This window comes from Callospermophilus lateralis, chromosome 1, assembly GCF_048772815.1.
Source record: "Callospermophilus lateralis isolate mCalLat2 chromosome 1, mCalLat2.hap1, whole genome shotgun sequence".
Lineage (NCBI taxonomy): Eukaryota > Metazoa > Chordata > Mammalia > Rodentia > Sciuridae > Callospermophilus > Callospermophilus lateralis.
In genome coordinates, this window is record NC_135305.1 from 140,362,313 (window position 1) to 140,378,550 (window position 16,238).

General features: G+C 46.4%; 1 protein-coding gene across 3 annotated transcripts in view; it reads left to right on the forward strand.

Annotated features, from left to right (window-relative positions):
* The window catches only part of Cabin1 (calcineurin binding protein 1), a 140,252-nt gene that overhangs the window by 69,080 nt on the left and 54,934 nt on the right, over positions 1–16,238 (forward strand). For all 3 annotated transcript variants that reach the window (XM_076866211.1, XM_076866293.1, XM_076866339.1), the window contains 2 exons: positions 9,914–10,096; positions 15,414–15,745. In XM_076866211.1, the coding sequence (XP_076722326.1) occupies positions 9,914–10,096; positions 15,414–15,745 (515 nt within the window). The remainder of the gene's footprint in view (positions 1–9,913; positions 10,097–15,413; positions 15,746–16,238) is intronic.

Below are 16,238 nucleotides of genomic sequence, written 5' to 3' on the forward strand. Positions count from 1 at the left end.
CATTAGTCAATTAAACGGCCAAGGGTTGGAATACAACCAAAGCTAGCCACAAAGAGGTAAGTTTGCCTGTCCCAGAGAGGCCTGGCCTGGTCAGGGGTAGAAGGCCTTCTTGAGGAGTCAGAGGAGCCAATATTTGAGGGGTGGTGCATGAAGGGCCTGGGGAGAAAGGACAAGAGTGGGAGACTTGGTCTGATATTCATGGTATAGATGATGCACCCCACCCAGCCCCACTGACAACATGAACACAACTGCCAAAGACCCTCTGAGGTTGTCCTGTGCCCCCCAGGTTGTAGGGTGTGGGCCTTCTCAAAGAGTCCTGGGTACCATAGCCAAACTCCCTTCACGGCCATTCATCCTCACCCACCATGTTGTTACCGTCTATTGTGTGCCATCTGTGCTCATCTTCACCTGTTCACCCCATACTGCCTTCACCAATATTGCCCGTGCTGCCCCTAACCCTGACCACACTCTGTACTCCAGGCTTTGTCTTTCTGCTTGCACCTGTCACGGCTCGCTTCAGGGAACAGCGCAGACCGCATGCTCAGCCCTTAGTCCGGCTCCCTGCTTCCCCTATGACCAGAAGCACCTTCATATTCACTGGTCCTGTGATTTGGAGAGTGTGCATTTGATGTGCTTGGCTTCTGTTGATGGCCCGTCTTCCCAGTTCTGGCTGGATGCAGAGGCAATTGTGGCCTCTACCTGACTCCTCACCCATCCACCTGCTGAGCAGGTGGCTTAATCCTATATTTCCATTGCTTTGTTCTTTCTTGTTTTACAAAAAAATTATAACAACAACAAAGGCAACAGACTCTAAAATACCTAATTCAAAACACTCTGTGCCTATAGTTCATGGAGACCAGGCTGCAGAGGGCTAGGAGCTGCAAAATGCTATCAGTCCTGAAAGGGTAGGCCTGTCCTGGTCTCTGCCCAGCAACCTCCCTTCCTAGGGTCAAGGGTAGGTCAGTTTCTGGTAAGAACACTGCCCTCCTTCTCAAAGTGGGAGTTAATCCCAGGGAAACTCAGGCTGTCCTGCTTATTCCCCACACTGGGAAAGCTGTCAGATAACAGAGCCAATTGCCCCTTGGTCTCCTCTTATTCTTACCTTTCTGAAAATACCTTTCTGAAAACCCCTTCAGGCCATAGCAGGTTATGGCATTTGTTAAGCAGCTGCTGTATGCCAGGCATAGAAGAGGGCACTGTGGAGAAAGCCAAGGTGAGGGCACCCTTATCTATCCTGCCAGGTTGGATCTTCAAGTCTCTACGTTTTTCTTGGGGCACTGGATGTACCAGAAGTTGGCAGGAGTAAGTTCTGGGGTTCACAGGTTGAGAGGACTTCCTGGAGGAAAGGTCTATAGGTAGAAGTCTACAGGCAGTGGGAACAAAAACATGGAAGTTGAGAGTCTTTCAGTGTCTGGACACTATGATAACCAGAATGGGTGAAAAAGAGACTGTGAGGAGAGAGTTTGAGAAAGCAGCTGAGCTCTGAGGGATGGAACTTCTTCCTGAGGGTGGTAGAAGAATGATGCAATCACAGGGCCTTTCTTTGTCTCAACAACAAGCAGACTCTCTGCAAACATTCATCAGAAGAGCATTCCTGGGAAGCTTACCAGATGACTGTGGGGCACTGGCTCACCTGATACAGCTGTTCCTCTGTTCCTCTGCCATTTGTGTCCAGAGCAGGCTGCCCATCTTCCTTGGTTAGGAAAACCTGTAAAGCCTGCCAAGGCCTCTCTGGTCAAAGTCTCCCCTGGCTTGAGGTACAGGTTGAGAGAGACAGTGGGGCTGTCTTCTGACCATGCCCCCAACATCAGGCAACACCACTGTCTGAATGTGTTGGGGCTTACAGGTACCTGGGCTACTCTGTCAGCCCACAAGCACTGGCACAGAGAGGTTGGAGTGCAGCCTGGCCTCCACAATAATGCCTTCCTGCCCACCTGCTTCCTGCCATGTGTCTGCCTCTGTCTCAGGGCTCCTGGGTTTTTGATGTCTATTCTCTTTGGCATCTGTTCAGTCTCCTCAGCTTGTTGTGGATACTTCCATTCCACATAGCCAGCCCTGCTCCTGGTAACTGTCTCCTTTCCGGCTGGCTGGCTGGCTGGCTGACTGGCTGGCAGGGACCTACTGCAATAGGTTTTATTCAGTTGAAAATTTCTTAAAATATTGATTCCACCTGAGTTTATGGTTTTTAAAACCCATTGTTTTCTAGTTGACAGGACATCTGTGATCTTTTTAGTGTTCACTAGTCAGAGTCACTGCAGTCTCTGATGGTACAACCACACATTTTTTTTCAGACTCTAATTGATCTGAGGTTATAGAATCAATGGCTATGGCCAGGGACAGTGGTGCATGCCTAGAATCCCAGCTACCCGGAGGCTGAGGCAGGAGGATCACAAGTTCAAAGCCAGCCTCTGAAACTTAGTGAGGACTTAAGCAACTTAGCAAGACCCTGTCTCAAAGTAAAAAAGTTCTGGGGATGGGGCTCAATGAAGCACCCCTGGGTTCAGTCCCCGATACCAAAAAAAAAAGAATCAATGACTATGAGCTGTTGTCAATCATACTTGGAGCAAATGGCACAAACACATTTAAGAAGATACTATAGAGACTCACATCTTATAACTGAAGAGCTCTTATAGGCTAACCTGAGAGTCCTGGGAATGTGCAAGGAATTTGAGCTCAATCAAACCTGGATGAAGGAAGACTCAGAACAGAGCCTGCTCTCACAGTGAGTGGGACAGGCTGCCTTTCTGTCACAAGCCAGGTTCTTCTGTCTTCATAGCTAGCTGTCATTCCTTTGGATCCCACCCTGGAAGTGCAGAGTGCCAAAGTTTAGAAGTAGGCCATTTAATCAGAGGTGGCTGGCACCTACACCTACCCCTAAGGATTCAAAGAAGAAAGGCTGAATGGCCCATGTGTTTCAATGTGAAATGTTTTGGTTGATTAACAGTAAGAGAATCAAATATTTATAATCTTGTCCCAAATATTAACTACTATGAGCAGTTATGTAGGCAGGTTTTTAAAAAGAATATTCTGAAAAGAACAGCACCAATCTGCAGCTTGCTTGCTGGTGCCAGTTGTCTTTCCTCTTGGCTTCCAGGCAGCTCCTTAAATAAATCCTCCCTCAGATGGTAAGACTAAAGTCGAGGCTGTGATGTAGGTGATCCCTGGGGGGTCTCCTTAAATGAACCCGTCTCCCTGCTAGGCACTACCCACCCACCCCATGAGAAGTTTGGGCTGCATCTATCTCGCCTATGTCAAAAAGACTTTCCGTTGGTCTCCTGCTTTGTCTCAGGACCAGGGATCCAAAAAATCCCCACTCTGGACCCCTCCACAGACCCTCTAGGTGGGACTGAGGCAAGATAACAGTACTACCTGCCTCTGTCTCCTTACTTATGGCTATGCTATGCCTCTGCTGGGCCAGGTAAGACAACTGAGAGCCTTAGCCACCAGACTTGCATCGTTTTCTTGCAAAGCATCGGCTGACTCACTTGGTCTTCTGAGTGCTCAGCTCAGGCCATAACACACATAGTTGTTTGCCAATCCCAATTGGAACCTCAGCTGCCAGAATCCTAGATAAGGTCTGTCTTACTTGGACAGCTTCACAGAAGAGGTGGGACTAGAATCAGGCCTGGAAACTCAGCTCACAGTGAAGTGGAAGCTGTCTGTGTATTTTCCAAGCCAGAATTCCCCCTCTGCACTCACCTGTATACTCCCCACATTTTTTTACCAGTGCACATGGACAATAAGAGCTTGCCTAGTTGGGACCAAGCTGAATTCAACTGTTCATAAATTATTCAGTGAATCAAGAGAGTGAATTCTTGCTCAAGGGCACAAGGCTGATGGGTGGGGACCCACTCCAGAGGAGTCTTTACTCCTGCCCTCCTAAAATATCCCCCGATTTCTAGCTTTCACTGGCCCTTCTGTGGTTTGTGCCTGATGACCTAAGAGATTACCCCACAGAAGAACCTACTGGGAGTGGGGAAAGGACAGCAGCATCTTCTCCTGCCCCTCTGTGGAGCCTCCCAGGGTAGGGGCTTCCCACATCAGGAAGTGAAGGCTGCCTTGAGCTTTATGCCTCAGTTCAAATAGCCCTCCTTGCTGCCTGCCCAGCCAGCTCATTTATCTCTGAGGGTGTAAGTTTGTTCTGTTTGCTAAGAGCCTCTTCCCAGCACTATGACTCCATTGCCCTCCCTACCTCATCTTACCCCAGTTTAAGCTATACCATCTGTAGCAGTCCAGCTGATGGCAGGAAGAAGGACCTTTTCACATGCTTGCAATGTTTCTGGCAAACTTCCCCCACCATCTGTCTGTCTGTCTGACCTGCCTGAGGTCCTCAATCAGCTGTGTCAGAGAAGATCTGATTCCCCTGGAGAGGTAGAGGTAAATAGATAGAACCATTTCATTCACCTTTTTTACCCTATTGGTGTTTAAAAAAAAAGAAAGAAAGAAAGAAAGAAAAGAAACTTGGTTTTCCTTTGAGTGGCTGACTTCTTGGTGTCACACCTTGGGTTGCTTCTTGGTATTTAAAAATAAGGATCATTTTAAGTTAGCTTGTGCCCACTCTATCAGACCAATAAAGACCTTAAAGGAGCAGAGAGAAACTGAACCTTGAGCCTTGAGTCCAAATGGTGGTTCTCATTTGAAGAAATGCATTTGTTCTCTATTTCTGAAGCATTGTAAGTCCCCAGTGTGTCTCATGGTGCCTCTACCCAAAGGGTTGGTAGGAACTTTGGCTAGCACCTCCCCTATCCTCTTGCTCCCCTTAGCATGCACAGCCCCTGCCTCATCAACTCTGCTCTAGCACTGTGACCTGCAAGTGGCACCTCAGAACTATGGTGGCTCTAACCCATTAGTAGTGCCTTCTTCAGGGCCACTTAGGTACTGTGATCACCCTGGGAGGAAGGCTCATTTAGAATCACCACAATGCCAGTGCCAGCCTCTGCTACAGGGGCTGTCAGAGAATTAGATGTTCTGGGTTCTTGCACATGTCTAGAGGCTCAGGAAGGGCCTGAGAAAGTGCCATTTACAGTCCCTGTCACTGCTGGGTCTCTCAGCTCTCATGTAACCTGCTTCTCTGCTGTGGGTTGTTTTATTTGTGTTTAAATTATTTTATTTTATTTTATTCTACCAGGGTACTTTACCATTGAGCCACATCCCAACCATATCCATTTTGAGATAGGGTATCACTAAGTTACTTAGGATCTTGCTAAATTGCCGAGGCTGCCCTCGAATTTGTGAGCCTCCTGCTTCAGCCTCCTGAGCTTCTGTAATTACAGGCATGCGCCACCATGCCCAGCTATGGTTGTTATTTTAAAAGAGGCTAAGGCCAGGTATGGTGGTGTGCACACCTATAATATCAGTGACTTAGGAGACTGAGGCAGGAGGATCATAGGTTCAAGGCTAACCTCAGCATCTTAACAAGACCCTGTCTCAATAATAAAAAGGATTAGGTATGTAACTTGTGGCAAAGCACCCCTAAGTTCAATCCCCAGCAGCCCCTCCCCCACAAAGAAAAGGAGGTTCAGGAGAATACTCACTCAATTGGCTATTGCTCCTCAGGGAGTAAAAGCCCTCAGAGAGCATTATTATTAGAACATTGGGACTAAATACCTGTTTGCTTAAGCCAGTTCTTGGTTTTCAAAATGATGACAGCTGGGGTTCCACCAAACTGACTATTCCTTTAGGCCCAGAGCCCAACAGCTTGTGACCAGTGAGCTCGTGGGGCAGCATGCCAGTAGGTGAGATCATCTTGGCCATGCTTGCTTCCTGGAGCTTGCTGCAGGGTATACTGATCAGCCTGCAGTGACTTCAGCTTGTCTTGTGCTATCTGAGGAGAACTGGCCCTGGTCTGATGTTCAAAGAGACATCAACTGCAAGAGCATGACCTCTCCCATCTTTTGGAAACTGAGGCCTCTCAAGAGTTGTCCAAGTCATCAGTATTCTCACTGTCAGAACCAGAGAGAATGCTTCAGGACAGGATGGGTCATTGAGCCATTCAAGTGTGCTAGACACCAGGCCATACCCCTGTTGTAATCCCATGTGTGTCTGGCAGAGGTTGGGAGACCATGAAAACCATGTTAAAAAGCATGACATAGGCCGGGTGAGGTGGCACATGCCTATAATCCCAGTGGCTTGGGAGGCTGAGGCAGCTGAGGCTGATTGCAAGTTCAAGCCAGCCTCAGCAACTGTGAGGCACTCAGCAACTCAGTAAAACCTTGTCTCTAAATAAAATACAAAAAAGGGCTGGGGATGTGGCTCAGTAGTTGAGTGCCCCTGAGTTCAATCCCCAGTACCAAAAAAAAAAAAAAATTATGAAGTGGGGATTTTAAAGCAGCAAAATCATTCAGCCAGGTTTAGCCAGCCTATGTCTGAGTGTGGGACTGAGACCCCAAGTTTGGAGTTCCTGCAATTGTCATATATGGCTTCTGGAATAAAGGGTCTCTATTGTCAGATCTTCCTTTTTATAGGGACAGAAAACAGCTTCCCCACCTCTCCTGAGGGAGAAGGGAAGGGATCCCCTTAAAAGGTTTGAAATTTTTCAGGACAAACCTGCTCCTAACTCCCATTCAGTGTTTATGGAGTCTTAGGGTCACAGGTGGCTTCACCAAGTAAGCATAGAATACCTTGTTGAGTGTAAGTCAGAGAGGGTCTATCTAGTTGGATCCCTGCTCCCCAGCTTGGGTCTCACATACCCTATTCATGTTTTTCTAGCAGCCCAACTGATACTTAATGACACATCAGTTACTAAGCAGTGAATGTTACAAAGGCAGCTATGAAAGACTGCAACTATATTGTGCTGCCTACAATGTCCGTCCCCAGCTCTTGGATATACGATGAGACATGGGCCAAGAGGGCAGAGCAGATGTATGTGCTAAAACATCAATATCAAGTTTTTAAAGTAACTAAGCATAGAGCTGGAGGGTCTTGGGACTCTACCTTTCTTCCTATGTCCTCAGAAGCCTATGGCATGGACCTCTCAGAAATATGTGACTATAGTTTATAGATGAGGCAAGGCCAAGGTCCCACAACTTGTGAATAACACAAGAGGAATTTTTGTAAAAGTTCAAAGCAAAGCACTTTAATTTTTTAATGGTTCTATTTTATCTCTATTATTCATTTGTTAATAATATCAGGTTTTTTTTTTAAATGTAGCTTTTGCCTTACGGTTAACAAAGTGACATCTAACAATAGTCTACCTTCAAAAGATACTGTACTACTTCATGAGCAATGTTCTTACATTCCTCCCATCTTTTAGACTGTTTTCATTCATTTTGCTTTTACTTGCGCTACTGGCCTACACATTGCTACTGTTTTGGTTTAGAAAGTGGTGTGGTATTTTAGTAAAATTAGAAATAAGAGGAAAGGTCTTTTATATATTTACTGTCACTTTAACCATTTATGGTTAACTTTGTTTCTCTGTGTAGATCCAAGTTTCTGTCTGGTTTCATATTTTTTTCTATCTCAGGAACTGCCTTGAACATTTTTTGTAACTCAGATCTATCATTAAGAAATCCTCTGTTTTTGTTCATCTGAAGAAAAGCCTTTGTTTCTCCTGCATTGGGGGGGGGGTGGTATTTTTACATCTTCATGTAGAATTTTGAGTTTTTATTTATTTATTTGCACTTTGAAGATAATGTCTAGGGCTAGAGGTGTGGCTTAGTAATAGAGCATTTGTCTGGCATGCATGAGGTCCTGGAAGTCATTGAGAGTTTCTATCTTTGGCTTTCAGCAGTTTGAGTAAGCACAGATATGATTTTTTTTTCTTAATATGTGTGCAGGAGGTCTTTTCCCTGTTTGGTGTTCTTTGAGCTTCTTGGTAATTTGATGTCTTTCATTATGTTTTTTAATTGTAGTTGTAGATAGACAGAATGCCTTTATTTTGTTTATTTTTATGTGGTGCTCAGGATCGAACCCAGTTCCTTACACATGCTAGGCAAGCGCTTTGCTGCTGAGCTACAGCCGAAGCCCCGTTCTTTCATTATTTTTGATGGTGTTTTGAGGGGTGGGGGTGGGGCTGGGGATCAAACCCAGGGCCTTTCACATGCTAGCCAACCACTGTAGTCATGTCTTCAAATATTTCTTTAGTCCTGTTTTTCTCTCATCTCTTATGGTGAGCCCAATTAATTGGTTAGATCATTTGGATACTCTTGGATATGCTCTTCTGAAACACCCATTCTGCCACTTTTTCTCTTGGTGTGGATTATTTCTGTTGACTTAGTTTCAAGTTTTGCTTTTTCCTTCCACAGTTGCGTCAAGTCTGCTAAGAAGTCTGGTAAAGGCATTCTTCTCTGTTAACATTTTTTCTTGTTGTTATTTTCCCTAGCATCCTTATTTGACTCTTGTTTATAATTTCCATCTCACTCCTAAAATTCTCCCTCAATTCATGGGGTGATGTTTAGGTTTCCACTATAGCCTTTAACATACTAATCATATTTATGAATCATATTACTCTGAGTTATTTTAAATTCCCCATCAGGTAATTCTGACATCTGGATCATCTCTGAGTTTGGTTCTATTGATTGTTTTATCTCCTAGCAACACTTATTTTTTCATTCTTTTTCTTTCTTTTTTCTTGGTATAGGTATCTTATAATTTTTATATTTAACACCAGATATGGTGAAGGAACAAATAAACTGAAATAACATTTATGCTCGAAATGGTCTTCCTTCTTCTGTTTCTAGGCTATCAGGGGAAGTTGAGTTAGGTTAATAAGAAGTTGAGCTGGCTTGGAAGTTGTTTTGCTTTGGTTATCTTAATTACACCACTGGCTTTGTGTTCCCCTTGTGTTACCTTGTACTTAAAGTGGGGTCTAGTTTGCCCAAATTTTTTTTAGATGTTCCAGTTCCACCTTCCACATTAGAACTTCATGTGCACCTCAGGGAGAATCTCCCTGCCTGCTCTTGCCTGCTCTTGCCCATTCTCTGCAGTAGGCTGCTGTCTTGCAACTCAGTGCTTGCTACTGTGGGATAGGGGCAAAGGTAGCTCTCTGTTGTCTTGGTCCAGCCTCAAGACTTAAACAGCCTCTCTGTCCCTCCGTCTTGGGGGTGGGGCTTTCTCAGTGATTTGCCCCTCCCCTATTAGTAGGTTTCCTGCCCTTCTTCAGGGCAGAGGGTTTTCTTTGCCCTTCCCCTATACCATGAAGTAACAAAGTTTGCTGCCATTCCTCCAAGGCCAGAGGCTTTTGACCTTTAGAGAAGAAGAGTCCAAGTCAGACTCAGATCTTTCCCACAGCAGCCCCTCCCTGCTCCTCCCTCCAAGTCTGCACTCCCAGAAGGGGGTACTCGTACCCATATACATTCTGCCATACCCCTAGTCTTCCTCCCACACCAGTCCCTAGAGAAACCCTAGGAGAACAGCAAAGAAATGAGTACAAGCTCCCTTTGTGTCTGTGACTCCGAGAGATCTAGACTCTGGTTCTAGACCCTACCTGGCCTTTAACAGTAGGTTAAAAACATTTGCCTAATTCTTCCCCACATGTTATTTCTATTATCTCTATATGATAGAAAAACTATATAATGATGCCTACTATGCATCTCTTCCCACCTCCATGTTCACCAATAGCACACTGATAGCTTACAGTTGGTCATGGTGGGAATATTTATACCAAACAAATCAGTAAATGCTACAAATCAGAGTCTTTTACTTCTCAGAGCCACTTGTTGACGACATTTACTAAATACCACTGTTTGGGGAAACCTCAGGAAGGTTGACGATGGAGATTGGTGCCTTTGGCGAGTGGCTCAGGGGCCTCTGGGATGTTTTGGATTCAACAGGGTCAGAGTGGCTGTGCTCAGGCCATCTTCTTTGCAGGGTAGTTTCCAGAGCGGCAGGGAGATTTCACCATGGGGAGGCCTCTCCAAGTTAGAAGTGGTGTGGACTCACGCTTCCGCCCTCTCTCCCTGCTTCTCCCCACCAGACCGAAGCCAGGACAGCACAGCCGTGGCGCTCTCAGACTCCAGCTCAACGCAGGACTTCTTTAACGAGCCCACCAGCTCACTGGAAGGCCCCCGGAAACCCTATGCAGAGAAGAGGTTGCCCATGCTCAGTGCCCAAACAGGACCAACTGGTAAAGATCTTCAGGGGGCCACAGATGAAAGAGGTATGAAGACCTAAGTCAGTAAATTAGAACTTTTTTGGTGTCCTGTGGCAGTCTCCGCAGAGCTGAAGACCATGGGTCCAGCCTGGCTTCTGTCTTTATGCCTCTAGCTACTGCCCTAGGACCTTGATTGGTCAAATTACTCACTTCTCTGGGCCTCCACTGTTCTCCCTATAAGATGGTAGTGATCTCAGTGCCCACTTCCAGGGTTCTCATTAAACAAGACAGCTCCTGAAGGTGCTGGCACAGAGCCTGGTGCACCATGTGTGCTCAGTGACATTTGTTGTTGTTACTATGACCCCCACAGCCTAGCCTGGGAAAGCCATGTCCACAATGTCAGTATGCCCTATTTTTCCCCCCCTTGGTAAATGGTTATTTTTAAAAAAGTCCTTAGATTCTAAATGTCAAAAATGTGTTTTCTTTTTAGTCTAAATCACATCAAGGCTCTAGGAAAAAAATCTCCTTTTCTAGACAGAAGGCTCTGATTTAAGTCCAGGATATACCAGCACTCTTAGGATCCCCAGACCCCTTTTGTAGAAATCAGTGGGCAGAACCCCACCTCTGGGCTTGCCGGGAGACCACAGGCAGGTCAGGGAATTTCTTGTGCTACTCTAAGGTTTTAGCTGATCAGCCATGGATTTTTGAAAACTTTCCCAGTCTGGCGAGAGCCAGGCATACAGGTGCTTACCAAACAATAGCAACAACAACTCTATTCTTGGTGGTCCTGGGCCAGACACTGCTTTAACTCATTTGGTCCTCTTAATCACCCTAGGAAGAAAGCAGTATGACTGTTTCCATTTTACAGGTGAAGAACCTAAAATTTGGGGGACTAGGGTTGTGGCTCAGTGGTAGTGTGCTTACCTAGCATGTGTGAGGCATGGGTTCAATTCTCAGCACCACATATAAACAAATAAAGGTCCATCAATAACTAATAAAATTAAAAAAAAAAAAGAATCTAAAATCTTTTCATTTGCCTGAGGTCAGGCTTAGCCACTATCCTGTGCTGCCTTCTCCAGGTGAACTGGATGGGAGCAAGGGGATGATAGCCTAGTCACTGTGTTGTTCCTAGATGGGAAGATTAAGATTTGGGAGCTCACCTGCAGGGGCGGCAATGGAAACAGAGCAGGAGGTGAGGCCTTATCCAGCTCTCTACTCCATGCTAGCCTTTGAAGGGGTAAGGCCACACCCGCTATAGGTGGAAAAAGTAACCCGATTAGCATCAGATAAGAGATATGGAACCAGGGGACTTGCCAGATGGCACCTTCCCCATCAGAATTGTAGCCACTGCCCTGCCTTCTCACTAAGTAGTTTTTTGCTATCCCCAGGCAATATTAACACTCTGTAAACTGACAGAAAACATTGTAGGAAATTTAGAATGGGAGGGAACAAGTAATTTATCATCTCTACACTATTATACAGCATTACTGATCCTAAAAATCAGATTATTTTTACTCTTGGACAAGCAAGACCGATCATCTCTGTCTTGTGCCCCATGCAGCAGTTAACTGATATAGATGCTGTTGTCATTGTGAGCCTCTCTCTACCATGTGTGGGGTGAGGGACCTCACACATGGGGATTGAGGCAGGAATTTTGGCTTTGATTCACTCTAGCTTGTCCAGACCTTTCTAGATTTATAAGGAGCATCCTGCTTCTTCCATTCCAGTGGTTCAAGCCACAATGTTTGGGGCTGGTAAAGAAAGGGTAGAAGCGAGTTATGACCTTGAAATGGTAGGCTTGAAATGAAGTATCTTGCTCCCACAGACATGTTCTTCTCCTCTAAGCCTAGCTTTTCCTGGGAACTGCAGTGGTAAAATTGATCAACTTGTTCTTTTAGAATAGTTGATGTACCAAGAAATGCATTGAGTCTGTACCCAGCAGACAGCCAGACAGTACCTAGTGCTGAGTACTCCTGTAGGCTTGGCCTTGACCAGTGGTAGCCTCTGGCACACTCTCCCCTGCATTCCTAGTGGGCTATAGTCCTGGCCACCATGATCTCTAGGCTTGAGTCCCTCTGTTTCTAGAGTTAAGGCAAACCAAGAACCTCACACATGCTAGGCAAGTTCTCTATCACTGAGCTGCATCCCCAGCCTTTGAGCAGCTTTTGGCCTCCCTGAAAAAGCCAGAGCTTGGGTCATTGCTGCATGTGCCCTAAGTGTTCTACATACCCCTCACCTTCCAGGCATGCCCTCATAGGCAACCTGCTGCTTCTTTCATGGCCCATGTAGTAGGGCACAGGCCCTTGCTTACATATTTTGTGTCCATTATTGAGTAACAGGATGTAACAGGTACAGGTCTGTACCAGGCACTCAGTGCTGAGGGAAGCAGGAAAGAGCTGCCAAACATACCTTGCCTGGCTCTGAGCTGCACTTCTTCCTACTGTGTCCTGTGAGTATGAGCTGTCCTCCACACTGGTCTGTACCAGAATGCTTGAGGAAGGAGGCTTTGCAAAGATGACTGCTGCAGCTAGCTGAAGCTCACCTTTGCAAAGATCAGAGTTTGTATTTTTTTTAATAAAAAATATAGTGCATTCAGCACTAGGTACTGTCTGCCTGTCTGCTGGGTACAGACTCTATGCATCCCTTGGTACATCAACTATTCTAAAAGAAGTTGATCAATTTTACCACTGCAGTTCCCAGGAAAACTAGGCTTAGAGGAGAAGAACATGTCTGTGGAAGCAAGATACTTCATTTCAAGCCTGCCATTTCAAGGTCATAACTTGCTTCTACCCTTTCTTTACCAGTCCAGAATGTGAACATGGGAACAATAAAGATTTATATTGGAAAACATTGCCCACAATTTCACATTTAAACATGTGTGGTCCATGCAGTATACATCACAACCTGCCATACTATAGCCACATATTTCCCCTTCCTGATCCAATGGAGGCCTAAGTCACGGGCAGGACAGGGTGAGGAGTGCTGAATGTGGGAGAAGGTTGCTCACCTTTTGTGGGGGAACACCCCTACTGGGCTTTTATCTCAGACTAGTGGAATTTGGATAAGAAGATCTTAGCAGTCAGGAGAAAGAAACTTGAGGTCTTTCTGTCAGGACAGATTTTGGCTTGGGCTTCTCTGCTGTTGGTATCTCTGCAAGACATGTAGCCACCTCAGGTCAAGCTTTTCCATAGTGAGGACCCTGAATTCAGGGGGCTGTTTATGCACATCCGCCCACAAGCTTTACTAGAGATCCTTTCCAGCCTTCCCAGGTAGCCCACCGTATACAGCCACTACTCTACTCTGGTGGGGGTCCTGTGTTCTGGTGGCTTTGGCACCTATATAATGTTGTTGACTGTTCTTGTCAGCAACAGATCCCACCCTAGACTAGGTGGCCAAAGGATGCATTTCTCTTGCTTTCTATTGAGAGGAAGAAGTCTTCCCAGCTTCTTGCAGCTAGGGTTAGCACTAAACCTCCTGATTAGGAAGCATTTTGTGGCCTTGTTGACTTTTCTGACCCTCTTCCTTTCATCAAATAAATGGAGAATTCTGTTGACCTGTGAGGCTCATTCAGCAGTGGGAAATAGAGGCTGTGGATGAGGCAACTGCCTCATTTCTCCTCAAATTTTATCTCCCTTTGAAATTGCTGTTTTCTTTGTTTCTCATGTGTCTTCAGATATGTGTTCTGCATTCTGTTTGGTTTAATTCTTGCCCTCTGCCTACTTTTTTTTTCTTTTTCTTTTTTAATAAAAACTGTATTCTTGTGTCTTTGTGTTTGAGAACTTAGTGCCTTTTTTTGAGCCCCTGGGTGCTCTGCATCATCATCCAATTTTTCTATTTCCTTGGGGCCTCAGGGCTAGGCCCAGAGCCATTACTCTTACAGTGTATGTTGAGCCACATTTCAAACATACTGGAAACCTGGCACACTTTTATGTAAAATGCCAGTATCCCCTGCAAGATGATGCCAGCCTTAAGCTGTGGGACCTAAGTAGCGTCCTGAGCCCACATGAGAGATTATAGCATCTAAACCAAATAGGACTTTCTGGTATTCAGTCATTCAGTCTGCTTCATATGGTGAAAGAGAGTAGGTCTCAGTTAGGCTCTGGGCCACTGGGGAGGGGAGATGTTTTTATGCCGTCACTCTACAAACTCTATCCTGAGGTTGGGAAGCCTAAGAGAGGCCACACCAAGTAGGGTACTGAGGGATACAAGTAAATGGGTGAGGAAGGGTAGAGAAGAAGGCAGTGTTCCAGGAAAAAGAATGACAGGGCAAATGCAGGGATACTGAAGGAGGTATTCTGAGTAGCTGGTCTCAGGGGAGCTGGAATGGCTGGTAGCTGAGGGGAGGACAGTCTCAATAAGAAGTGCAGTGATTGTCAAGCTTGCCACATACCTGATGTTCACCTGATTGTGTTTATACTTGGTGTGAGAGGAACTTAGGACCCTAGTCTTTGCCCATACAAGAGACTCCAAGTGCCGCACCTACAGTAGATAGAGCACTGTCGGGGGCGTCAATCAGAAGGCAGACTGCCTTCAGACTGGATGGTATTAATTGACTCCCTGGCCCCTTCCAGGCAAGTTGTACAAGATGTGCCAAATTCCCAGTGCTAAAGGAATTACCTGCCAAAGGCCCTTTGGCCTTTGCCCTTTGTCCCCACCCCACTTCCTTCCATCATTTTCTCCTGAGCCAGGTAGCCTCCTCAATCTGTAGCTAAGGAACCTGCACCTCAGGGACTATTAGCTTGAGGCCACCCAACCTCTCTTGTCATCCTGGAACCCAACTTGGGTTTCTTCAGCTGCCTGACTCTGAGGTCCCTAATAGAGGAGGGCTGGATGGTCACATTCCAGGCTTGCATCAAGTTGGGGCCTGTGTATAAGCACTCAATTCACATTGGAGCCCTGGAGAGTGATATAGAATCTATTTGTGGGCTGAGATACTGAGCAGAGGAACAGATATGACACTTGGTGAGACTTTTCCTGGCTCTTTTATTTGATGGTGGTGGTGATAGCATCTGCCCTCTTTGGGCCACATTCCTATTGCACCTACACCATCCCTGAAGGTGGGACAGCCTATTCTGCCAAATATTCAGCAGGGAGGAATCAGATCCCAATTTATAACTCCTGCTCTCTATAGCCTCTGGGCCTCTCACCTGCATGCCAGCTGGGATCTCCTGTTTCACAGGACAAGAGACCATGTGGCCACAGAGGCCTAAACCAATGGTGGCAAAGCCAGCACTGAGCCCTTCACCTCCCACTGCTGGGTCCAACATGGGCACTGAACCAACTCTTCCAATCACCTCACTGAGTTGCCTCCACCACGGTTAATAGATTGCTGCATGAGCAGGTCCTAAAACCAGGGTGACTTTCTTTTGCTTCTCAACTGTAGGAAAGACTGAGGAGTCCTCAGAGAGCACAGAAGGCTTCCGGGCTGCAGAACACGGAGTCCAGAAACCTGCTGTAGACCCCCTGGCCTCTGGTTGTATTCCTGTCAAGGCCCCAGTGTCCACACCTGCTTTGTGGGATGGGAAGAAGAGGGGTGAACCCCCAGGGGAGCCAATGGCCTTCCCCCAGGGGCTCCCAGCTGATGCCGAAGAACAGCGCCAGTTCCTCACAGAGCAGTGCATTGCCTCTTTCCGCCTGTGCCTGAGCCGCTTCCCCCAGCACTACAAGAGTCTCTATCGACTGGCCTTCCTCTATACCTACAGCAAGACCCACCGGGTGAGTGGACTTGGATCTTCCAGGACAGACAGATCCTTGAAGGCTGATAGGAAGAACCTTAACAGATTGGAGTTTTGTGATAGGCTCTGGTGGCTCTCGTGGGAGGGATGGGAGAGGAGGGAATGGCCCTGCAGAGACAGGACCAACTTGTCCCAGGCCCCAGCCCTTCAACTATCTCTTGCAGTAGCTTCCTTGCCATCACCCTTCCCTGGGGTTCACCTCCCAGGCACAGCTGCCACAACAATCTTCAGGCAATTTCATGGGGGCTAGGTGTTGATAGCCTTCTCTGGCTCCTTTTAGAAAGCAACAGCTGTGCCTCAAGCTTAAGTGCCCTCAAGGGCTTCCCAGCCAGACCTCTTCTATTGGCATTTAGCATTTGTAGAGAGACTGAGGTGACTTCTTTTTTTCCTTCACTCACTCCACACTTACCCAGGAGGTAATGGAGAGACAGTGCACCTGTTCATGGTACCTGCCCCATGTAGCTTCGTTCTAA